The sequence below is a fragment of the Mangifera indica genome, chromosome 2 (assembly GCF_011075055.1).
Source record: "Mangifera indica cultivar Alphonso chromosome 2, CATAS_Mindica_2.1, whole genome shotgun sequence".
Lineage (NCBI taxonomy): Eukaryota > Viridiplantae > Streptophyta > Magnoliopsida > Sapindales > Anacardiaceae > Mangifera > Mangifera indica.
This window is the reverse complement of record NC_058138.1, coordinates 23555969-23582045: the sequence shown is the minus strand read 5'-3', so window position 1 is coordinate 23582045 and position 26077 is coordinate 23555969. Positions and strand designations below refer to the sequence as shown.

The 26077-nt window shown below is 34.0% G+C and overlaps 6 protein-coding genes across 7 annotated transcripts; 3 read left to right on the top strand and 3 right to left on the bottom strand.

The window, feature by feature from the left end:
* Positions 1-1126: 1126 nt before the first annotated feature.
* LOC123209799 (protein YIPF1 homolog) lies at positions 1127-4439 on the bottom strand. Its single transcript, XM_044627941.1, has 6 exons — positions 4252-4439; positions 4116-4155; positions 3383-3463; positions 2888-3092; positions 1957-2224; positions 1127-1674 (listed from the first exon to the last, which is right to left on the bottom strand). The coding sequence occupies exons 1-6, from the start codon at positions 4306-4308 to the stop codon at positions 1468-1470; spliced, it is 858 nt and encodes a 285-aa protein (XP_044483876.1). The 5' UTR covers positions 4309-4439; the 3' UTR covers positions 1127-1467.
* A 546-nt stretch (positions 4440-4985) lies between these two features.
* On the bottom strand, positions 4986-8069 carry LOC123197650 (peroxisomal adenine nucleotide carrier 1-like). The gene is made up of 5 exons (XM_044611993.1): positions 7623-8069; positions 6605-6836; positions 6035-6181; positions 5743-5888; positions 4986-5661 (listed from the first exon to the last, which is right to left on the bottom strand). Exons 1-5 carry the CDS (start codon positions 7763-7765, stop codon positions 5382-5384), a joined length of 948 nt encoding a protein of 315 aa, XP_044467928.1. The 5' UTR covers positions 7766-8069; the 3' UTR covers positions 4986-5381.
* A 1240-nt stretch (positions 8070-9309) lies between these two features.
* Positions 9310-14434, top strand: LOC123208744 (mitochondrial Rho GTPase 1). The gene is made up of 9 exons (XM_044626256.1): positions 9310-9570; positions 9792-10019; positions 10136-10296; positions 10621-10649; positions 11406-11524; positions 11711-11861; positions 12337-12523; positions 12618-12975; positions 13710-14434. Exons 2-8 carry the CDS (start codon positions 9799-9801, stop codon positions 12689-12691), a joined length of 942 nt encoding a protein of 313 aa, XP_044482191.1. The 5' UTR covers positions 9310-9570; positions 9792-9798; the 3' UTR covers positions 12692-12975; positions 13710-14434.
* Positions 14435-15099: 665 nt separating this feature from the next.
* Positions 15100-16333, bottom strand: LOC123209560 (cyclin-P3-1). The gene is made up of 2 exons (XM_044627659.1): positions 15555-16333; positions 15100-15470 (listed from the first exon to the last, which is right to left on the bottom strand). The coding sequence occupies exons 1-2, from the start codon at positions 15950-15952 to the stop codon at positions 15251-15253; spliced, it is 618 nt and encodes a 205-aa protein (XP_044483594.1). The 5' UTR covers positions 15953-16333; the 3' UTR covers positions 15100-15250.
* A 3078-nt stretch (positions 16334-19411) lies between these two features.
* On the top strand, positions 19412-21750 carry LOC123209587 (putative UDP-glucuronate:xylan alpha-glucuronosyltransferase 4). Its single transcript, XM_044627688.1, has 2 exons — positions 19412-20173; positions 20733-21750. The coding sequence occupies exons 1-2, from the start codon at positions 19429-19431 to the stop codon at positions 21659-21661; spliced, it is 1674 nt and encodes a 557-aa protein (XP_044483623.1). The 5' UTR covers positions 19412-19428; the 3' UTR covers positions 21662-21750.
* Positions 21751-22935: 1185 nt separating this feature from the next.
* LOC123206190 (UPF0481 protein At3g47200-like) lies at positions 22936-25399 on the top strand. Of its 2 annotated transcripts, XM_044623337.1 has the most exons (3): positions 22936-23104; positions 23418-24700; positions 24888-25399. In XM_044623337.1, the coding sequence occupies exon 2, from the start codon at positions 23646-23648 to the stop codon at positions 24693-24695; it is 1050 nt and encodes a 349-aa protein (XP_044479272.1). In that variant the 5' UTR covers positions 22936-23104; positions 23418-23645; the 3' UTR covers positions 24696-24700; positions 24888-25399. The 2 variants fall into 2 exon arrangements, with proteins under 2 accessions (XP_044479272.1, XP_044479264.1); XM_044623329.1 differs by having other exon boundaries at positions 23418-25399.
* The last annotated feature ends 678 nt before the right edge of the window (positions 25400-26077 follow it).

Genomic DNA, 26077 nt, shown 5'->3' with positions numbered 1-26077 from the left:
ACAGATAAGCCGATTATTTTTACATGAAATATTATCTTTAGAGGAAAAAAAAAAAGTTAAAATGAATCTTTAAATTTGTTCTATTGGGTTTAAGCTTTTGTTTCTTCTCTAGGACTGGCCCAGACATTGCATTTCTTTTTTTTTTTTCTAAATATTTTTAAATCTTTAGGGTTGACGTACTTGATCATCCTCACACAACTATACATAATTTTCTATTTTACTCCAATTGAGTGTACATTCACTAATAAATAAAGTCATATTAAAATGGGTTCTTTATTAAAGACTTTAACATTTTTACCATCTTATTGTTCCAGTGGTTCTTTAAAGTTCAAATGTGTATCATAGGTACCCTTTTGTTGTAATGTCGTTATATTGTCAATTGAAATTAATTAGTAAAATAGTAACCTAGCTACTATGAGAAAAAAATATATAAATGTATCAACATTGTTATAGGGTTTGACTTTTGAGCAAAAAGGCATCCATAATAAAAAGACATCCATAATAAAGTAAAAGTGCATCAATATAAAAAGTGGATTCAAATACAATCCAACTCAAACAAAAATACATTTGAACTTAAATCCAAAACAATTAATTTGAATTTAATTTATTTAAATAGATGAATAATATCAAAGAAAAAAATTGACAAAACAACCTTGAGTTAAACTCAAACTCCATAAACTAATTTTTCTTTAATACAAATTCAATTCGAATCCACTTTTATCTATGTTTATTGTAGATTATTTTTTGTATTTTTCAAAGATATTAAGGATAATCTATAATAATCTACCCAGAAAGATAAAAAACCTAAAGCAAGATATTTCCATCTTAAAAAATGTAATAATTAAGTTTCAAATGTATAAGCACAAGAATTTATAAACTAGAGGCCCCAGTTAGAAGACTAAATGCACAAATGTTTGACTTGGGATGAGGATCAAACAAATCTCATGCAACACGATTCCCAATGTCCACTTGCAATCATCCTATACGTTCTTCAGACGTCTCCATTCTAAGAAATGAAGCAAAGGTAATTTTGGCCTTTGACTTAGAAAGTTTACCCTAAAAGTTGATCTTGCAAGATCCTCGACTCCAAAACATTAAAATCAATGCAGGATTATTGACCCAAAACTTCAATCAAATAATCAATCAATTGAAATGCCCTCTTATCCACGATTTACACCAGACATCGTTGAGAAAGTCTCTATTGACTTGCTACGAGAATGAAAAGAAGCAACAAAATTTTAGGCTCGAATTTATGTTCTGGAAATGAATGAATACATGAGGATTTAACTGATGTATATAATGCTCGGGTAAAGATTGGGGCGATGGAAGCTGAAGGACGAGGAACTCTTTCTTTATGATCTATAGCCGGTTCATGCCTCCACATTGAAGGAACAGTTTGCTCTTATGCTGTGAAGTCAAGAAATGTAGTGAGTGCTCCTGTCTCTGTATTAAAAGAATAGTTTACCTTCATACTGTGACGGTGAACAAATAAAGCTTCAATGCGACAGACAGAGCCAGCTGCAACAGGAAGATCCCAGCTACTATTAACAACCATCTTTCTCCCGCAGACTTAATGTGGGCTCGTAGGTTAGTTGCGACAAAAGTTGCCGACATAAACCCAGCCAAACCAGCAACTACCCACCTGAATATCTCAAAGGGCACAACTGAGAGACACTGCAACCACAAAAACAACAACCCAAAAAAAAAAAAAATTAAGCTTTGCATTTTTCTTCTAGTCATCCACATCTTACATTTTTCAGATAAGACTCATTCAACACACAACACAAATTACACCTTTGCGATATCACCGCCAACATCAATTCATTAACTACGTTATCTAGATTATATTAATATACATTTGTAATTTTGGGAATTTAAAACATAACAAAACAGAAGTAAGGACCTGAAATAGTTATAAATGATTCAAGGGCAATATTTGAAAGCTAAAGAACTCACCAGTGCAGGAATAAAGACAAATAGTGAATAGCCATATAGACAGAATAGTGGAACAAGGTCTGATGGTGCTGAGAAGTATTTAAGGATAAAATATAGCCCAAGAGGAACAATGGTGACATAGCCATAAAATAAACCAGCAGACCAAGTCACTAGGTTTATGTCATACTCCCATTCTTTATTCTTCAGCTTGTGTGCTATGTATGTCACAAAAGTGCCAATAGAAGCTGCTACAAATATGAGGGTGGTGCAAATCCAGAATGGTCCATATCTGTGCAGCACATAAGGTAAAGATTATAAAACTATATTGCGAATGAACAAGAGAAGTGAAGAAGACGAATGAGAATAATGAAAATTTTCTCACAATATGCTAGAGACATATGTAGCTTGTTAATTCATGTGTAATAACAGACAGGGATGATATCAGGCCAGTGTTGATAAGTGCTTGGCATAACATTGATATACGCTAAAATAAAAGGTATGACAGTTAATAAAATTAGCACAAGCAAAGATAGACTAATAGTCCCAGTTATGAGCTGTAACTACCGAGGAAGATACTCATAATTTCCAAACTTACATCAGGTAATATACTAGTCTGTATCTTGCTTACAATGTAAAACATTTGGGTACATTTCATTTTTTTGAGATCTACACTTCTATGTCAGAATCAATATATATCACCTAAGAGACCTTATATAACCTTCCCGTAACCATTGTACTTCATTCTAGACAATCCAGCTAAACAAATTTGTCAGCATAGTAACAAGTTATTCCATTTTTGTTCTAGCTCTCTGACAATATGCGGTATGCTCATGGCATAATCTATAAGAATATCAAGATTAAAGGCTTGCAGTAAAACAGTAATTGCATTCAAGGCATGATATTGTAGTAAAATAAATCCATTAAACAGATGACTATCAGTAAGACAACTTACAAGTCGGGGTTAATAGCTGTTTTTTCATTAAAGTTATCTCTGAAAGGAAAAAGTGAGTCCTTAATCCTGTCTAAAACATCTGCAGTGTCAATATCAAAGTATGGCTTATAAGTGGTGATTAAGAATGGCCGTAACCAACCACTAGGCTGGGATTCATTAAAGCCAGGGCCAGAGCCGGCACCAGCACCAGATTTTGAAAATGTATCTGCATCAATTTGGAACTATTAGACAAAAGGGGATAATAGATGTAATTCAATAAGAAATCAGTCAGTTGATAACAATTAACATAAGTTGGGATCCATCAATACTTCACTGGCAAAATCAACATCTATGATCTAAGTTCATTACTTTCATGTCTACTCAAATAATTTTACAAAAATAAATATCAGATCTGATAATATAAATAAAATCATGATAGCAAAATAAAGTTAACTAACTTATCAATATCTAATATATTTAAATAATTAATCATAAAAGAGTCAAAACCAGCAATACCATCAGCATCACGAGGTGGATCAGAAGCACCAGAGATCTTTCCCTGTGCTTCCAAAGGTGGAAACGTCTGTATAGTTGACTCTGCAATGATAATTCACCAATTAAAAAATCCCACACATATCAATAACAACAATGATATTAATAGAAAAACATGAATCTTAAGCCAAACCATGTATCAAGCTCAAATGAAATTTTATATTCAAAATCTTAATTTCTCATATTTTCATATATTTCATGAGCAACCAAAAACAAACCTATTAAATTACAAATATATTAAGAAATTGCTTCAAAAAGAAAAAATGTTAAATTGTCTTTCCGCTAAGCCTAATACAATAAGTCAATTCCTAAGATTCAAAATTCTTTTATCTTAATACTCATATTTTCCAATATTATCTAAGCAACCAAACAGAAACCTACAATTCCATTAATCCACAACAAATAGATTAGAAAATGAACAAAAACCTCAATTTCTCATGTTCAGCTCAGCCTACAACAACAAATCAACTCACTGGACTCACGCTTCCAATCACTTTTCTTCACAGACATCTTCTCACCATTCAAACATCCTATACTATCTAGCAACCAATAAATAGAAAGAAATTATTCATGATTCAATCATATTTAGCACATCAAACCACTCCATTCTCAATTTTAATTGCGTTTCTTCACAGATGTTTTGATTACAAAGACAAACACATAACATCAAAATTTAGTTAAAAAATGAATGAATTACCAGTGAATTTGACGGTAACGTTACCCTGATCTGGAACCGCCTACAAAATTAAACGAAAGCGTGTAGTGAGATCCGCTGATTTTGCATAAACAGAAAGGTAGATATGAAGACAGACGAGAAAAATGTAAATGCTTACAGGAACAGATCCAGAGAGCCTCTGTTCATCAATGCTTGTGTATCCTCCGGACATCATCTTCTCGATTCTTCTATTTTCTTATTCGTCGTCGACGTTTAATCGTTTCTCTTCTCTGCTTCAGCAGATCCCTCTCTCCCCCTTTTTGTCTTCAGTAAAAGGCGCGTTGCTTTCTGAGTTTCTCTTTTTATGTTATTATATTAATTCAAAAAATTTATAAAATTTCATTATTATCTGAAAATTATTTATAATTTTAATGGAAATTCATTTTTAATAATTTTTGCTATTATAATATCGTATTTTATAACTATAAAAAATTAAATAAAAATATTAACATTGTGTCTATTAAAACATTAATGATTACAAGAAAAATAAATATATTTTATTAAGATTACGAGAACGGACGGTTGTTGAATTTTCAATAAGAAAATTAATTTAATTTTTTAATTTCTAGTGATATACAAGGATAAATTCAAGTTGATATAACTTATTACAAAAATCATCTTAAACCCAAAATGGCTCATTTAATTTGGTTGATCAACTTAAGCTCAACTTAAATCTAAAACGGCACATTCTTTTCAGTTGTTCAATGATAAAAGAGGAAAACAAATCATTCCAGAAAATAAAGAAAAAAGAGAAAAAGGAAAAAAATTATTAGAGAAAAACAAACTCATAAACTAAAACTCGAATTAGAATTAGACTTATCTTCAAATTATTGACAGAGACTTCTCGTCAGATTATTAAAAGAACAATTTAACTTGAATTGATTATGAACACAAATACTTCAGTTGAGACATCTAAACTCTCAGAGAACTGCTTCTTATTGAAGCTATTTTGCCATGGCTGGCTGACAAAAGAATCTCAAATGCAGCAACCAATCCAGAGGAAGTGATAATTTTAACTTGATCCCATAAATAATACATATGGATAGTACAAAATCATTAAAAAAATTATACAAATATTAGGCAAATTATTACTACTCTTAAAGAAAACTGTCCTGAAAATGCAACGACAGATGGTTGGCAACACCTTGATTCTTGATAACAGTCCAACCAAAACTGAATTTGTTCGCCTTAATTTCAACTTTCTTCCTTTACTGCAGCGATAATTCACATGGAATGATGTCCTCAGAATCATGCACTTTTCAATCTACCCCTGCTCAGTAAGAGATACCTTCTGACTGCGAGTATCAGAACCCAGGTGGCGGTACTGATTTTCTCCTTGATCATCAAAAGCAAAGCCGAGCTCAGCACAGTCTTCAAGATCTGGGCATGCAATCCCTTGTAGAAGCCCAGAGGGCCTTCTCTTTTCCAGATAGCATAAATGATTCCAGCCAATGTTTTGCGGGCTCTTGGCTGAGTTTTCTTAGTTTCATCATCCATTGAGTCTGCAGCTTGAATCATTACCTTACACCTGTGTGGATGTAAAGATCTCAATCTGCTCCATGTATCAACCTAGCAATTGAGATAGTTTAAGAAGATAATAGATATTTACCTGATTGCAGGATATGTTATAACAGTAGCAATGCTCTTTGAAAGAGCACCTAGTGCAAATGCCATGAAGGCAGAGAGGACCAGCGGAGGTGAACCCTTCTGTTGTGCATTCAGGAGTCGTCGTTTCAGCTGATCAAACACCGTATACTGCATAGTAAATAGCGTTAGTCCTGTTCATGTACTTAGAATCAAATGTTGCAAGTGGAACAAACATTAATGATGTAAAATATGATGTGAGTTGTAATTTGAAGCATAAATGTATTAGATATAAAGAGAAAGACCAGTTTGTTCACCTGAATGGCAGGATTTGAGGTTAGCAAAAGAGAGATGCCTAGCCCATCAAACGCATCACTCCAAGTGCCTTCTGAGAGTGTCTTTAAGAGCCCTTTGGATTTTCCAAAGGCACTTGTCTGCATCCTTGAGGAGGCTGTATCCAAGGGCTAAACAATATTTAAACAGGTGGTCAAATATTAGTTTAAAATTTAAAACACTCACATTATGTTCTCTCCCAAGATGACAGAGAGAAGAGTTTAATTACTCAGAAATTTAATTCTAGAACTTCATTCATTTCCTCATGCATGTCAAAATAACCAACATTTATTTTTACATATTAACTATCACAGGTTAGAAGGCAGCATTATTTACTATCATAGAAGGGCATTTAAATTTAACATTCCATTCATTCATCTAAGACAGAGGAACTCATATTCAGCAAGAAATGGAAACTAACTCCATATATTGGCTCATTCATAAAGCTTAACGTAAACTTTCAGCCATCTGGCGAAGCAACAACTGCTACATTTACTGCATGATAAGGAGTGATTATCAAACATGAACAGAAAGTTAGCCAAACGATGTCTCACCTGAGTCACGATGGCAGTGCAAGCCCCAGCAGTAGCAGCAATAATCAAGTTTGCTTTTGTTCCAATTGATTTAGAACCACTCTTTTTCAGATACAATCTTTTGAAATAGCTGTAGCCGTAGAAGTAGACAAATTGCGATATAAACGATTGAAGGTTTTTTGTCCCCAGGCCTTGGTATAAGGAAGCAACCTGACCAGTAGATATTGCTTCCCAGAAAACATCCGAGAGTTTCCTACATAACCGAAGAAAAAATAAAATCAAATAAACGATAAGAAGAACATGTGCTAGGGCCTTTACTGAAAGATTAAGGTTGTCCTCCTCAGAGGAGATCATTAAACAATTTTTTTTTTTAATTACACCCAGAAATTTCTAAGTTTGTGAAAATATATCATAACAGAAACTCATAGGAGCAGATTTCATCCTATCTAAAAGATAAATCTTTGGCAAGCCATCTTCTTCTAACTTGAGTTGAACTAAATTAACCTTCCATTACAAATGATTGAGAGAATAAGCATTATACTTAACAGGTTGAAGCAAACAATAAACCATGCAGTGATTACATAATAACAACTGCAAATTGGAATTTTCCGGATCTGCAAAATCAAGCATTATGTCAACGTGCACACCAATCTACTAACAATTTCAATGAAATATCTAATGTCCAAAACTACTGCCAAGCAAAATTTTAGTACTATCTTCAGCTCACTTGCAGCTAAAAACAACAACTACAACTAGGATCGTTATTTATTTTTTGGTAAATATGGGCTTTAGTCAACACAGGCAGCCATTTTTTCATCGATTCAACATTTTTTAAATTTTCATAAATAACAACCAAAGTTTCCCAAGCGAATCAGTGCAGTTCAGTAAAAAATAAATTGCCTTCAAATTATAAACACCGAACAAGGTGCACTTAAAGTCACGAATCAACCGATCAGACATAAACAACAAAACATAGAACACAGAGATCCGAACCCAGATGAGGAAGCAACAAAACAACAACAGAAATGAGATGAATAACCTGTATTTCTGCTGGCCATGAGCTTTGACCTCGGCCTGGTACTTGGTCTTACACGTGTCAAGCGGGTACAAGATCGTCGTACTCAACAGTGATCCTACGGCACCAGAAGTCGCCTCCGATAAAGATTCGAGATCAACACCCATCTTCACCGTTTCATTGACTGACTAATCCGATACAATTGCGGCGGTTCAGTTTTCGAGAGACGTAAAGGAATAAAAAATAAAACCTTTCAACACATATGGAATTTTACAAATACGGGAACTGTCACTGTATGGTAAAGAAAAGGAAACCGACTATTTGTAGTGTCTACAAATTTTGGCGTTACTTGTTATGAATTGACATCGTGATACCGGGCGTTGTTTCGTTTCCGTTTCGGTTCTCCGTGACGGATCTTGCTAGGTTACGTCAGCTCCTACGCACTTGGAACTCGTGCACAAATTTGAGTTTGCACCTTTTCAGTCTTTTTAACAGTTATATTTGGTCAAACCTGCAAGCTATACGAGCTTATTTTTGGCAAAGTGCAATTTCCACAACTTTTGATGAAACAAATATTTTTACTGATTAAATTTAAAAAAATTAAATTCTCATCTATGATGTTATTCTAAAAAAATTCAATTTAAACACAAAAAATAATAATATTTTTAGGGTCAAAAAATTCAAAATTGATTCAAAAAATAATATATAACTAGCTAAAAATTGATTCAAGGTAATTTAAAGGCAACTCAAATTCATAATATCTATACAAATGGCTTGAATCGATTAATAATATAATCAAATAGGTAAATTGAAATGAATAATATTATTAAAGGATGAACAATATTATTAGAAGACAATCAAACCAAACATAAGTTCAGTGGGTTTGAATTCATCTTACTAATCAATAAAATGTATAAATTATGACATATTATTAAATAATTGATAATTTTAAATTAGAATAAAATAATATCTAATTATATAGTGACATATCATAATTTGTATATAAGTTTGTGTAAATTATTTATACACATAATTTTATTAAAATCTTATCTTATTTAATTTGAATTTTATAGATCTAACAAACACATCCTTCTTTAACTTAGAGTGTCTAATTACTTCAAAAAAAAAAGATAAAATTAGAAAATTTTAATATTAATATAATATTTTATTATCAAAATTAAAAAATTATTTAAAAAATAAATTATATAAATTATTAATATATTTAAAATAATTTGATAAAATCAATCCTTCCATACTTAAAATTACGGTTGGTTTTGGATCGAACCGAGTTTGAGCTCTACTCGGTTTGTATATAGTAGAGCTCGAGTTCTAGTTTGAATTCAGTTTGACTCATTTAAAGCTCAAATTTTTAACTATTTTGTTATTAAAACAACGTTATTTTAATACATATTATCGAAACGATATTGTTTTATATCAAAATTTTTAAATAATAAATTTTGGTGAGTAGCTCGAACTCGAACTTGAATGAGTTTGCATAAGATTGACTCATTTCGGGTTCTTTCGAGCTAAGCTCGAGCTCCAGCTGAATAGACTCGATTCGAATCTAAACTTACTTAAAATAAATATTTATATTACCTTACATGCTTACCAATAAATTACTATATTATTTTATTAGTTATCAAATAAGACAAAATCATCATTTTCTTTTAATTAATTATCATAAAATATGATAAGATTACCGCCATAATGCTCAGTCAAAACAACTTAAAAAAAGACTTTCTTTACAGACTCTCTCGTAACTTCGCCGCCGCCGCCGACCGCCACCACATCTCCTCACCCTAAGATATAGGGATCTCAGGAGCATTTCTACCACTCCACGTCTCGTTTATTACGGTTTTGCCATCACAATTTTCTCTCAGAACCACTAAACTAAACCCCACACTCACCCTGTCTACTGTTTCTCTCGTCTAGGGGTTTTCTTCTCTTCTGTGTTCTGTCTCTCAAACCTCAGGTTTTTTACGCTTTTGCCACTGCACAACCTGTCTTCTTTCTTCATTTTAGTTAATTTTTATTTTAAAATTTTGTTTAATTTTTCCAACTTTCACGATTTTTTTTTTTTTTGTCTTTTTTCCTTCACTTTTGCAGTTGCTTGATCTTAAACTCTTTGATCACAAAAAATTATATAATCAGTCTTTTTGTTAATTATTTTTTTTCAATAACTTTTTGTTACAGTTGTTAGATGGCTAAAGCTTCAGGTACGAACGCTTCTCCAGGTGGTAGTAAAGCCCGCGTGAGAATTGTGGTTTGTGGCGGAAAGGGTACCGGAAATTCGAGCTTGATTGAAACTGCTGCCGCTGATATGTTTCCTGCCAATGTGCAGCCTGTTTTGCTGCCTACCCGGCTGACGGAGGAATTTTACCCTGACAGCGTGCCCATAACCATTATTGACACCTCTTCAAGGTCTCTCTTCTTTATTCGGATCAATAGTTGACACTTATTTGTGACAGTTACGATAATGTTGAGCTTGAATTTGAATGTATCTAATTATTTCTGCCTGTGGGGTTTAAATAAATTAGTGCGGCGGATAGAAGTAAACTGAGTGAAGAACCGAAGAGGGCTGATGCAGTTGTGCAGACTTATGCCTGTGATCGGCCTGAGAACATTGAAGAATTGAGTGGCCTGTGCTTCCAAATTTATAATAAATATTTGCGTTGCAGTGGGCGCTTATGGCACTTTTAGACCCAGCTCTTACTGTCGAAAATCTGATGTACATTGGATATCCTGGTGATCCATCTTCTGCTGTTCGTGTGACCAGGAGAAGACGTATAGATCGTAAAAATCAACAATCAGAAAGAAATGTTTTCAAGCGCTTTGTTTTTGGGCCAAAGAATGCTGGAAAGTCTGCATTATTAAATTCTTTCCTGGGAAGGTCTATCACCTTAATCCTTCGCTGTAATTCATACGGGTTATTCTTTGGGTTGGTTTGACTTGTTAATTTGGAATCTAAACTTGACTTTCTGACTGCAGACCCTTCAATGATAATCATCTGACAACTGATGAGTGTATGCTGTTCATGTTAATCAACCTGGGGTAAGTGGATACAGTATGGAGTTTCTCTCTCTGAATACACATATTTGCACAAAATTCTTGCACATGGTCTAGTTGTAGGTCAAAATATGCAAAATGTGTAGTTGGACAGTTGGAAATGGATAGATATATGTTATTTCATAATGTGTATAATCGACCTTTGGTTTCCTCATTTACAAGAGTTGAAAGAATGAACGTGTGAACTCTCATTGAATGCTGATGTTTAGTCATTGTTCGATATTACTACTTGTCTTTGCATACATTTCAGATTGTATTTCTTTTGAAGTCATCTTTTGTTGTCCTTAGCTTATGAAGTTGGTATTTTGCTGTATGTTATAAATAAATTTTACAGATTCTTGTCCCAATTTTATCAATGCTATAGACAATGAATTCCAAATATTATGTAAAATTGTGAATTTATTAACTCCATTGAACTATGTTGTCAAAGTGAGCATGGCTGCGACATCTTTCTAGCTTTTAAGTGGGATAACATAACTGCCATCAACTTTAGGTTCTAATATTAGTTTATTAGTATAATCTTTTAGAGATGACTTTCTTGTCTTGTTTCTATTTTTTATTAAAAAGTAGTGTTTAGAAGATCTTGTTTCTCTTTTAAAAAGATTTGTTAGATTTTTTTCTACTTACTAGTTTTAACAGTAAGTTTTTTCCCCTCTCAAATGTTATCTGAGTTTCTGTTTATAATCTTAACTCTGTGGATAGGTCATTCCTTTGACAAAACTATTTTGCTTTTCTCTGCAGGGAACTAGAAAAATCCTTGTGTTCCGAGAAATTCCTGAGGATGAGGATGTAGTTGGAAAACTACTCTCTAATAAAGATTCTTTGGCTGCCTCTGATGTAGCAGTTTTTGTTCATGACAGGTAAACTAAAGTCTAGAATGATGTTGCTCTAATCATCTAATAAATTGTGATGTTAAAATCTTTTCAAATCGTATGGTTCAACTATTTCTAATCCAGGACTTAAAGCCAGCTATCTCTCTAGGAGTTTTAATTTTTGTACTTGGGTATTTGTTTTTGGTTCATTTGTGGTGATTTTGACTTCTGCAGTTCTGATGAGTCCTCCTGGAAAAAAGCAACCAAGTTACTTGTAGATGTTGCTGGTCATGGTGAGGCTACTGGCTATGAGGTGTCTTGCCTTATTGTCACCGCAAAAGATGATTTGGATTCATTTCCAACTGCAATACAAGATTCTACCATGGTATATACTTTCTTCACTAATTTGCTTTCTTTTTAAAATTATTTTGACTGATGTCAGCAATATTTAGTGTTTTCTTTTCTTGGGTTAACAAGTCATCATAGTCATGCTCTCAATCTGACAGGTTTTTGCTTTATTAAGTACTTATCTCAGGGCTTCTGGTGGCTTTTTTTTTTTTCCCCTTTGTTGAGATAAATTTTGCTGCCTGATATATTAGTTGGCTGGGCAAAGATGCCTAGGCCATAGCATTGTCTATCAACACTTTCTATTTGGTCATCTTTGGTTGCAACGTAAACCAAGACAGTTTTATAGTTGCAATCTTGAACAGTGCGAGAATTTGATTGTGTGGTGCTCATGTTTATCTCATTGCCTCTGTAAAATGCAGCATTATATGCTGTTTCACCATTTTCCTTCTGAATTTATTTCTTTGTTTAAACTGGGTTGAAGATACAGTATCTTGGGATATTTTCTATTGTAGGTTAGTCAGGATGTGGGAATAGAGGCTCCTATTCCAATTAGCTCAAAGTTGGGTGATTTCAATAATATATTCTGGAGGATTGTAGTTGCAGCAGAGCATCCGCACTTGAGCATTCCAGAAACTGATGCCGGGAGAACCCAGAAGCATTATCATCGACTCATTAATCACTCCCTTATATTTGTTTCAGGTGTGTTGATTGTCTGGATCTATAAAACAAATCTACAAAAATTTCATCTGTGTTAACTATATACCCTGTTATTTCTCATGTTTCACTGTTGCAGTTGGAGCTGCGGTGGCCATTGTTGGACTGGCAGCTTATCGTGTCTATGCAGCAAGGAAACACACCTCTGGCTGAAAAACACCTTATGCAGTGTTTGGCTTAAACAAGTTGAGTTCAAGCTTACGATATTTAAGTTCTAACTCGGCTTAACTCAAATTGGAGTGCATCTCATCAACAATTTTTCTCATTTTTTAATGTTGGTTTCAGTTCTTCTCCAATGATTCTTTTCGAGTCAAATGAGCTGAGTTTTAGTCTCGAGCTAAATATTTTAGATTTGAGCCAAGTCCAAATTGACCCATTATTCAGGTTTGGTTTGGTTTGAATCAGCCTTGACTCCAAACACACTTAATCTCCAGCAGGTGAATGGTTCTGAACTTTGTTATAATCTCTTAAAGCTGATTGAAAGCAATAGTCTGTAATTAGATCACAAATAAATACCCTTGTGCATAGGGGATTGATATACATGTCTGATTTGTCAATCTGAGCTATGATGGAGATTAGTTACACAAAAGTTGTTGGAATCTTAACAATTGCACTAAGTGTCTTCAACTTCAAAATTCATTTAACTAGAAAGCTTTTATATTGAAACTATTTATGTAGTTCATTTTCCTTTTCACAGAGAAAAAGAGTTTCTGCTTTTCTCATTCTCTTCTTAGATTGGCTTGCCAGCCTCCAAGGCACATCTCTGTGCAGATATCTGCCTATAATGCAAACATGAAACCCCACATTCTTTGTCATCTGTAGGATAGCCTTTCAACCTCTGTCGGAGCCCATCTTTACTGTCCTTCAGTACTTCCATTGCTGCATCTTCTCCAGGTTTACACCAATCTATTTCAGGAATTTCAGCCACTTGGCTTTCTGATGAAACAAACAAACAAAATAACATCACACAGCCCAAGAATTCTCATTTCCTGTCGTCTCATTTCTTTCACAAAATTAGTTATTGTCTCTTTCAACGTCTCCATATAAATTTTAACCCTGATTTTCGATATTTTAAATTTCATTCATATTCTAATAATCCTAAATTCTAAAAAGGACAAACCTGAAACAAGAAAACTGCTATTTTTAAAGTTTCTTCAATACTTGTTTGCAGCTGACGCAAACCCTTTAACGCAAACCCCAGCTGCCTGGCTTTATCGACCAAGAAATGATAAAAAAGATTAAAGGCTACACCCATAGGGATGTTATGCTTGTTGGCTCGTTCAACGGGGTGAATCAAAGCCCAGTTGTCTCTCAGCCGTTGATCTCTGAACATTCAGTAAACAGCCGGACCCAAATGCTGATCAGATGGAGGTGAAACTTGTTTTAGCACCCAAATGCGGCTGGGATGGACAGAGGACGATGGCAGAGATAGCGACGCCATGGCCCAGGAGGTTAAGAGAAAAATGAAGAAGAGCAATAAGGAAATGGAGGGAAGTGGAAACGTGTTTACAGTTACAGCTGTGGTTTTGAAATGGCATATGTAGATAAGTTAAAATTTGAACACGTAAGTAGGCTTTGGATGCCATCAACAATTTAGCCCTTAAAGTTTGGCACCTGAGCATCTGAAAAGTGTTACTTTTGATCTAAATGTTTCATAGAATCATAACAAAAGTAAATGAAATTCACAGGGACAGAGTTGCATTGTTGCCTCTAAAGATTATGATCTGGATTCATTTTCTACCAGGGTATTTACTTTCTTTGATATTCTTATTTTCCTTTTAAAGTATATTGAATGGTGACAGCAATATTTAGTATTTTCTCCTGTTGGGTTAACGATTGATTGTATGTCTGAGTCTGACTATAAATAACAGAGTAAACGTCCATGGTTATCGTTTCAATCTTGAACAATCTTAGAATTTTGATTCATGTTTGTCTCATTGCCTCTGTAAAATGCAGCATTATATGCTGTTTCACCTTTATTTCCTTTTAAATCCATGTCTATTTTAAGCTGGGTTGGATAATACAGTAATCTTGTTGGAATATTTGCTATTGTCGCTCTTATTCCAATTAGCTCACGTTTTGGTGACTGCAATAATATATTCTGGACGATTGTGGTTGAAACAGAGCATCCGCACTTGAGCATTCCAGAAATTGAAGCTCAGAATTTGGAATGAATTCGAGTCAAATCAAATATGAATAAGAATCAATTTTGAGTTTGGCTCAAATCTGGATCGGCGTGCTTCATTTTGAGCCGGTTTGAACAGTAAACAATGACACTAAAGAAAATAAAGGGTTACCGAGTAGAAGGATTTAAAGAAGAACCACAAGAAAAAAAAGGAGAATAGTTGAAAAAAAGAGTTTTAAGTGAAAAATTGTCGGTAAGCTCTCAAACTCAAGCAGTGCCACCAAGCTGCCTGAACTAGCATCAGTCCCTCAATATATCTAAAAAAAAATCCCTGTCTTTGCATTTCACAATAATTCTAGATGTTGTAAAATGTCTGGTTGATGGTTTAGCGCTAAACCCAACACTCAATTGACACCATAATCCTGAAAATTTCACATGAGCAGGCAATTTTTTTCTATATATAGTTCATTGTTTTACATTATTTCAGACATTTTTCCTGTACTGGAATCTGGGTGCTGTGATATATTGATGCCCCAGGGATATGCAGAAAACTTACACAGAAGGCAACTGCTGCTGCTGTTGTAGGCTTAGTTCTCATCTTTGTTTAGCCATCCTTTTTCCGACTGGGTTGGGGAAATGTTCTCGTATTCTGCAGCTCCTTTCTCCAGATGTAAACAGTACTTCCTGAAGACCTCTGCAGTGACATGAAGCCTAAACTCCAGAGTAAACAAGAAACTTATCTCCAGTCTGTTCATTTCTGCGGTGCTCACCCCTCCGATCTTGGCGAAATAAGCATTGTTGTAACACCTGCAGGATGAAAGATGTATACATTTTATCAAAATTCAATACAGATATGGTTTTCAGCAGATATATATATGTATAAGACCTTACTCGTCATCTATGAATTTTGCAGCAATCATGATACTAGTAATCAGAAGGCGATGCGCGTTGAGGCTTGTAAGGTAGGCGTTGAGTTGTTGAAGGAATCGATCGATGTATATGTATGCAACGACAAAGCAAGAAGGGCTGCAGCTTGAGTACTTAAATATGCGTTCAATATATTGTCTGATGCTCAAGCTGGGAACTCTTGAGCCATGAAATGTGGTAACAACATCCTTCTTTTTGGACGCCTGAAGCAAACTCTCGTTCTTCTGAATTGCTCTCTCAATAACAGATGAAACAACCGATACAACGCGAGGAGTTCCAGGACAACTTATTCCTTTCCCAGAATCAACCAATTCTAAAGCCGAATTCGCTTCTGATTCATCAGCCTTGCCATTGAGCACCATTGATATCAGAAAATTACCAGATTCTTGCTGGGATTCGAGCTCTAAGAAGACTTCTTTTGTTTGAATTCTTGAAATAAGAGCACGGTTATTCTGGTGAGGCTCATTTCTGAGATATACCAGAGACAGAAGTAGACCAACTTTACTGATTTTATTTTTTATTCTTTTCTTCCAGGGAAAGATTCATTGGAACATAACAATAATATACTTATGCAACCTTGGAAATTAAAGAACTAAATTCCTAGCGGCCCAATTTGGCAGACAATTATTCAGCCTGAAAAGAAGATTAGAAGAGACTAAGAGCACTATATAAAATAGTATATGCTAAAAGTACATGGAAATGTGCTGCAACACAAGAAAGATATAATTTTGATTTTGATTTTGATTTAGAGACGCCATTAGTGTTCCAATATGGAGGATGAAGTGGAAGCTACTACATTTTATAGGATTTAATGATCAACGTCTGTATTTTCTGTTGAATTGCTTACAGGAACATAATAGCGTAGAAGAATCAAAGAACTTTTATCACATCCCACGTTATTTTTAAGTAACCTAAGTCATAGTTTCAAGTAAAAGTACAAGGGTCAGATTTAATGCGAGTAGTTAGAGTTTGAATTTGAGTTTAGATTGAATGAGTTAAGTTTGAGTCTAAGATTGAACTTGTCTTCATTAACAAATTAAAATTGAATTGATCTAAACACTTGAATGGAGTCAAATTCGAACCTTAATTCATCGATTTTAAGTTAATCTCAAATTAAGTCTTGTTTGGATCTTGCTTAAATTAAATCTAAAAAGTTTAGCCCGTGATGAGTTCTATACCCAAAAAAAGAATAATTATTAAAAAAAATGATTAACGAGACAATTTTCTGGTGCGACAACATCAACAAGATAAGGGTTTGAGGTGAGTCGAACTTAAAATTGATATGTTTAAGTTAAACATTAATCTAAACTTAAATAGTTCAGATTGAATTTATCTTTATTAAATATTTATTTTCTTAAAAAAAATGTTTATCGATTAAAAATTGATTTATGGGTTAGACTTTGATATGATCCACATATTTGTCTTTATCTTTGTTTCATGTCAAATTGTTGAAAGATAAGGAAGCAACCAAATGGAATAATTAGGTGGTGAGAAAAGGAGAGGAAGAGAATTTTGGTTGTGATTTTGGAATGGTTTAATAGTATTGGAATATGTAGTGGTGGCCACATTCTTTTCACATTAGTTGAACCTGGTTGCTCCATGGCTGCGTTGGACAAGAAAGCGACTGCCTGTATTGTGGGTGATGGGTCAATGCAGGTTATACCAAAATTATAGGGCCGAATTGGGTTGTAGGCCGGCTCAGCCCTTTAACACCACTAAATCATTGTTAATTTATTTGGGAGAGAAATTAGAACTTAAAGATAGTACCATTTTAATATCGATTTAACAAGTTAAAATATTAAATGTAAGATCATGACCTTCCATCTTACATTATGAAAAAATGGCATGAACGAATAATCTAAGTCATTATAAACTTTTACTTTGATTTTATTAATGGCCACATATATGATACATGTATAATTACCAATTCAACCTCATATCTTCTTGCAAATTTTTGAGACAATGTTTTCACAATTTTTTCAATTTTTATATAATTAAAATAACTAATATAAAAAAATAAAAAATATATAATTAAATAGAGGGCAATTATAATGTTACTATCTCAAACCCTTCAAGTGTTACTATGCTGAAACCTTGAGGAGGAAAATGCTATAACCCCCTAGAATATAATTATGTCAGAAATCATACGAGATATAGGTTCATATAAAAATTTAAGACGATTTTTTTGATTATTTATGTTATATATTTAAAATTAATATATAAGTGTATGCATATAATTATTTTATAATTATAATATTTTAAAAATTATATTGAAAAAAAAATCAATTTTATAACCCTCATATTCTATTGTTGTAGGAATGTCCTTTTCAAGATTTGTCCATGAAAGTGAAAGCATAAAATATAAATTGCAAAATTTGACTACCAAAATCTTGATCTTGGTATGTAGTGTTAAATAAGTCAACTTAAACAGGGTCTACACCAATCTTAGCTTCAAATTGAGATAGCCGATGAATGGATCAACGGTCAAGGTTTTTTAAAAAAAAAAATCCTATATGTATCAATAAATATATATATATATATATATATATATATATAAAATTTTATTATTATATAATTAAATATTATTTTATATTTTATTTAAAATATTCTAATTAATAATACTTCAATATTTAAGTCCATATTTGCATCATTATTAGTGCATTTAAGTTTTATAGATATTTTGGGACACTTTCTATGTATTTTTAAATGTGATTGCCTGCTTTGTGGCATAAAATATTAAAATGGGAAATATTATTCTATTCTAGGTAAGACTTAGAATTTTGAAACATTCTATTTTTAAATTAAAAAAATTAATGACGTGATTTTATATTATTAATCGTTCAAATAAAAAAGGTATCCAATACAAAGTCCTTATTAATCTGATGTGGTATTTGGTGGGTTCGGTTGCTCTTATCTTTCATTAATTACTATAAAGTGAAGTTTATGTATACCTATTTGGTATTTGTCGCCACGCGCTGATAATATGCGTTGCATGAACTAAAATATCAATCACTATTTTAATTTTTTTGTACATATTTCCCTAGAAATATATTCGTAAAAAATTGAGAATTTTAGGTTTGAAAATGGAGTTCGCATTAATTAAGTGTTATCCAATTAAAATCATTTTCTTAGGAGAACTTACTCTGATTAACCAAATATTTCTCCATGAAACAAATCTAGACTCAAACTAAATGAGAACAACCAAAGAAAAAGAAATAATATCACTGAAAATAAAAAAAATTATTTATAAATAAAAATAAATTATTAGAAAAGTTATACATCACTATAAAAAATTAAAAATGATAAGAAAAGTTAAATTTATGGATAGTTTTTATAATTCTTTCATTCGACTCAAATTAATTTAAGTTTTATCTGTTCGAATTGATCACTCAACTCAAATAACATTAAAAATGCATTACAAATTCTACTTAACTAACCAAATGTATTCATCCTTAAATGTTAAAAAATAAATAATTAATTTTAGCATAAGCTGTAATGCCCTTAAATTTCCGCCCTTACCACCCATGGAAACTCATTCGTGGCAATTTTTGAGGTAAACTGACTAAGTTAACGAAGATTTATTATTAATAGATTTTCTTTTTAATTACTAGCAAATAGAGTTTAAATATAAAATCCACAGCCACCCGCAACAATCGCGCGTCAGAAGATCCATTTCTTGCATCCCTAGCAAAGAAGACCAATCGGCAGCCTTAACGTGCAGCCATGCACGCCGCAAGCATCCTTTCATTTCTTCACGTCATGAGTTATGACCTATAAATCACCGTCCCTTTAGCAACAAGCCTTCAAAGACATGAAAACAACTCAATACAATTCAAAAATGGCCTTTTCTTCCTCCTCTAAACCAGCCAGTTTCAACCAAAAACTCTTCATCGTCTCCCTCTTCTTCCTCTCTTTCTCCCTCTTCATCATTGTCTTCTCCTTCAAGCCCCAACAACCCCATCTCCTCGACCCCCTCACAGTTCGAACCGAGCCTCTCCCCATCGTAAACAAGCCCAAATGGCTCGAACTCATTCAACAACAAGTCGCCGGTCAAAGACTGAAAGCTGGTTTAGTCAATTTAGATAATAATAGACATGAAGTCCATGGAACATCAGTTGAAGCCGTTCACGTGCATTTCGATCGTGTGGCCGAGGATAAAACATGGAGTGATTTTTTTCCTGAGTGGATTGATGAAGATCACAAATGGCACGCGCCGTCGTGCCCGGAGATTCCGTTGCCAAGGCTGGAAGAGTATGGGGACCTTGACTTGATAGTGGCGAGAGTTCCTTGCGGAGGAGGAGGTGGTGAGAAGGAGGGGATTAGGGATGTGTTTAGGTTACAGGTTAATCTCGTGGTGGCAAATCTTGCGGTTGAGAGTGGGCGGGTGAAGCCGGGTTCTGATCGGACGGTGTACGTTGTCTTTGTGGGGTCTTGTGGACCCATGATCGAGATTTTTAGATGCGATGATATGGTGATGCATGTAGAGGATTACTGGGTTTACAAGCCTGAATTGAGAAGGTTAAAACATAAAGTTATTATGCCTGTTGGTTCATGCCAAATCTCTCCCGGATATGCAGAAACAGGTGAGTTTTAGTTATTAGATTGCCAAGTACATGAAATTTAGTTTAGTTTCCTGATAAGCAGGGAAAGAGGGAGGGGTCTAGGGTTGATTATTTTGTTATTATTCTACCTTAACCCTCCTACATTTTTTTGTTAATCTCCTTGACCCTTTACATTTATATGCTGTTACCCTAACTTGAGACCCCTATATTATTATTCTTGGCTCTCTCTCTCTCTCTCTCTCTTAAAGTAAAACAATATATGTGAGTTAACTTGAACTTGGCGCTTGAAGCTTGTTGGTTCAATAAAGAGTCAGGTGAAAATTTTTTGAAAATCATTTTTCACAACCTTTCTTGTTCCTTTCTGACATTTTCTGATAACTTTTTCTGACGATCTCGTTTTGGCTCTCGAGTTAGATATATTTGATTTGAGTCAACTCTTATTTGAACTTGACTGGAATTCAGCCCTTAGAAGAAAATAAAATTTTCATTAATGCTTATGCTTGCTCACTTTGAAATTATATCTTGATTTCACTCTGAAATGATCTAAGAGTAATTTGAGTGTTGGCTCTTCAATTTGCAGCAAAAGAGGAATGGAGATATTTCCAGCAACCAGAATTGAATTACACAGCAGACCATGAAAGAGAAGCCTATGTAACAGTTCTTCATTCCTCAGAAGATTACGTATGTGGAGCAATTGCGTTGGCACAAAGCATAATCCAAAGCAACTCCGCAAGAGACCTTGTTCTTCTTCATGATAAATCGTTAACTGACAAATCTTTAAAAGGGCTTCGAGCTGCCGGATGGAAGACGAAGCGAATTTCACGTATTCGCAGCCCGTTTTCCAGAAAAGACTCCTACAATGAATGGAACTACAGCAAGCTTCGCGTATGGCAACTCATTGAATACGACAGAGTTATTTTTATCGATGCTGATCTTCTTATCTTGAAGAAAATCGATAAGTTCTTCTATTTTCCGCAGTTATCAGCCGCAGGGAACGACCGTTCGTTGTTCAACTCAGGGATCATGGTGATCGAGCCATCTCTGTGCATGTTTGAGAAGTTAATGCTGAAGAGCTTCAAGGTGGCTTCCTATAACGGAGGCGACCAAGGTTTTCTGAACGAAATTTTTACATGGTGGCATAGATTGCCTTCGAAGATTAATTATCTCAAGGTGTTTAAGCTTGAAAAGCATGGCAACGATGAACATCAAATCCCGGAAAATCTTTACACGATTCATTATTTGGGATTGAAGCCATGGCTGTGTTACAAGGATTATGATTGTAATTGGGATAAGGTGGATCACCATATTTTTGCGAGCGATTCAGCTCACAAGAAATGGTGGGAAGTTTACGATGCCATGCCCAGGAAGTTGCAGAAATTTTGCGCACTAACAAAGCACGGGAATTGGAGGATTAAGAAGTGGAGAGGGATAGCAAGAAATATAAGTTTGGTTGATGGACACTGGAAGATCAGAGTGAGAGATCCTAGACAATACCATCTTGTTGAATAATTGAAACACCATTAATGATTTCTATACTAAGTTCATTGTACTTTTTGATATTTTAGATAGGGATCATACTTAAAATTTTGAAAAATTATTTTTTGGGAATATTATAAAATTATTTCATCATAATTTCCTTTCTATGTTTTTTAAGAGAAATTTATATTAGTGTTGTTAACAATCCTGAGTTGTAATTTGCTTGATTGTAACAGTGTGTCTACAGCTGTAATTTTCTTAACAAAAACTATAAACACTGCAAAATAGATTTGCGAAAGTTGAACATGGATGATATATATTTTTTGTAAATAGGTGCATTTAATATGTCATTATGAGGATAGATGTTTTTAAATTAATATTAAATTAATATTTAATCACATAATAATATAAATAAATATATTCAAAATAAATATACATAGTATTACTTTTTTTACTATCTCATGTTTGATGAGAGAAATTTTAATCACTCAACTCATTACTTATAAATAAGTTTATTCTTTTAATAAAATTATGTATACAAACAATAGTATATAATTATGTAATTAGATAATTTTAAATTAAAGATAAAATAATATCAAATCATATAATGATATATTATTATTATTTGTATATAAAATTATACATATAACACTACTTTCTTTACCGAATGTTAATATAGGTTTGCTCTCTCTTATAAGACAAACTACTCGGCTTGGGCTCAGGTTTTTTTGATGCAGTTATAATTGTTTGACCCATAGGATGTGTATACCTTCCAACCTTTCATGGCCCGTGGGCCTTTTTTATTTATGTGATGAAACTCAGTCCAGGTTGTCTCTAAGTCCAATTTCTTCCCATCTATCTTATTGAGTGGAAGCAGTTTATTTAATGTTGATGTTAATTTAGTCTTTCTTTAATCCTTTAATTAGCAATATTATATAGGTAATTATGAGAGCCGAGGAGGAACCGAAACACGTGACGAGGTGTACTACATAGTCTTGCTAATTACTTAATAATTTTTAGTTTTATATTTATTAACCAATTGTGCATAAAAATCTCTAATTTTTTTTTTATATAAACAATAATTTAACTTTGGTAAAGACAGAAACCATTTTTGTTTTACCAACTTTATAAAAAATTTTATCATATTTTATTAATAAGTTTAATAAATAATTGAAAAAATGGAAATTTCAAACTTAAAATGAGAAATTTTAGTTCATCAAAATTTGGGTGGGAATAGCCGATCGGCCATTTTAAAATGGGAATATATGTGCATAAGCCGAGGAGGAATAAAAAGCATGTGACAAACGCGTTGTTTGCGCACGGCTGCCTGTTTCACATTGCTTTAGTCTTTGTATGCAGAGAGATGCCAGAAGCAACAAATCCTTGTGAGCTTTCACCATTTTAGAGAGGCAGATCTGGAGAAACCGCTGCTCTCAACCACACCATTATTTCTTCATCTCCTACCCAAATATTCAGGTTCTTATATATTCGCTTATGTTCTCTCTGATTTCCGTGTGATAATTGGTTGCTAGAAACCTCGTTTTAATTATTTTTCTTCACCAAGAGGTTCAGATTGGATGAAATAGATTCCTTTTTATTGTTCTATGTTTAATTGTTCAATAGGGATGGAGAGAGGAGGCAAGGGGCGTCACTTCACCTAAGTTTTAACAGTTTTCTTTAATATATATGTCAAATACATTACCCATGTGTATTTCACTATCCTTGGCTCCGTCCTTGTTGTTCAATATGGATTACAGTCGATCTTAATCCTAGTCTTCTTTGTTTTTAGGAATATGGGTTTGAAGATGAGTACTGGTACAGCTCCCATTAAAGATGAGGACAGAGCAAGGACTTGCTAATTGATATAACTGCAGAGCAGTATTTAGATCCTGAGCTTGCTGTTGAGTGTTATATTTGCAGGGTTCCTAAATGCATCCGTAGAATAAACGAAGAAGCCTACTCTCCTCGATTAGTTTCAATAGGTCCTCTTCACCGGGGCAAAGAAGAACTAGCTTTTATGGAAAGACAGAAAGCCAGATACAAGGAAAGTTTTCTTCAGCGAATAACGAAAGAGAAATGGAACGAACTTCTAAGCTTCATCAAAAACAACGAACAACGAATTCGAAAGTGTTATGAAGATATAATTAAAATGGAGAGTCATGAGTTTACAACCATGGTTGAACACGACGCTGTCTTCATTCTCGAGCTCTTCCTCAGAAGCTACCATAACGATGGAAGTGATGACTTTTTGTTAAAGATACCAACAACTAGATTTGCTCTAAGGATGGACCTGCAACTACTCGAAAATCAACTTCCATTCTTTGTCCTGGAGGAGCTATACAGTTTAGCTTTCGAAACCCCAAATTTCCGGGAACTTTGTCATAAATTCTTATATTTATCCAATACCTTACCAGCTGAGATTGTGGTTAAACATTTCACCGACTTGAGAAGAAGCACCCTTTTTAAAAACTTCCCCCGGAGAAAGGATTTAGAGCTGGGATTCATTTCAGATTTGCCTTGTGCAGTGAAGTTGCGCGAGTCTGGGGTGAAGTTTAAGGGCATTGCAGGAACATCGTTGCTTGACATAAGATTTGAGAAGCGAAAGCGGCTGATTCCATGGTTTGAAGTTCATGAACTGCAAATACCTCATTTGGTTGTGGCTGATTATGGGACTGAACGTTTGCTTCGAAACATAATGGCTTTGGAGCAGTGTCACTACCCATCGGATACTCGAGTTTGTAATTACGTGAGGCTGATGGATTATCTGATTAATACTGAAAAACAAGTGGATTTGCTTGTTATAAAAGGGATTATTAGGAATCGTATGGGGGACAATATTTCTGTAGTGAATCTGTTTAACAGACTTAGCTTGGAAATTCATAGAAGTAAGTCGTGTTATTATAAGACTAGCATGGACTTGAAGGCACACTACAATAATCCTTGGAACCATTCAAAGGCAACGTTAAAAAGTGTCCACTTTAAGAACCTTTGGCGAGGCACAGCCACTGTTATAGGAGCCGGATTCTCGTTGCTCAAGCTCATGCAATTCATGTCTTCTATGAAGTAAACTATGTAATTAATTTTAATTAGTAGTTTATAAACCGACCAATATCTGGGGGTGTAATGTTACCATTTATGTTTGAAAAGCCATCTTCTTTCTCTTGTCAGTGACTACTGTGTCTTTTGTTATCGGGACAATGAATTTGGAAATGAGTGGCTCCATTAATGATATGGATCTTTCATACAACTTTATTTTCAGGTCGATTTCGTGGTCATGGCAAAGTTTCTGGTAGAGTTACTGGCAGCAGGGGAAATCAGTATGTTTTTTATGAGTAACGTTGGACAATCTGGTTACTGACAGGGATTTAGTGAAAATATCTGCAAAGGAAGCTGAATTAAAGCGCATGATAAAACAAAAGATGAGGAACATACGTTCTCAACTACCGGGATTCGTATAAAAGGCAAGAAAGGAGTCACAATCACTCCCATGTAACTTTCAGCCAGGTGTTTAACATTTTTATTAACATTTTTTTAAATGCCAACAAATTATTGGAATTGGCGACCGATTAGCCTATAAGTCCTTGCGTTGGCGTATACGGGGTGCAAGGGGCAGAGCCTTCAAACTTGTAACATGTTTTTATTATAATTTTGTATTAGATGGAGTGTTCTAAGTTGGCGTTTAATAATACTTCTCTCTGTAATTGTACTGCAACATTTTTTGCTTTGTGACGTATCTTCAGAAATCAGACTTCGATATATTTGATCTGATCATCAGTTGGTCGACACCTTCATATTGGGTTTCATGTCTGCCCTTGAATTTGAGCGTCTGTGCAATATGAACAGCTAGCAGCCATAAAAAACATTACTGCATATAATTTTGTGAGCTTCCCAAGTGAAGTAAAATAAAACATTTTCCCACTTTTTAACTCTGAAAAAAATCAAAATTTGTTAGAAAAATCTGTCAAATACTATACCATAGAACTGGAACATCAGCTTAAATTCAATTTGAAAACATCTATTCGAGCTGAATTGGTTTGGTTAATTTGAAGTGGCATGGGCCGTTTTTGGAGATATTTATACTTGTTTCACAGTTACATTCTGCACGACTGTCATCGGGAAACTTGTTCTTAATTTGAGGAACAATAGTGATTTTGAGGGAGCCGAAGCTGCGGGGCTTTGACGTGAAGAGAGTGAGAGGGGATCACCGGTGAGTGGTCTGGACACTAGCATTATAATAAAGGAAGCTGTGCATGATTAGAAAGATAACATAATTATCAATTAATGAATGGATTCTTGAAGTTCATTCTTATTCCTTTGATAGTTGAACAGCTTAAAAAAAGGAATTAGCATCACTTGTATTTCAGGATTAATCCAAAACCAAAGTAAAAGAAATCCTAATTTTTTTAATCCCTTACGCCGAGGAAGAAGAGACAAAAGACATTATCAAAG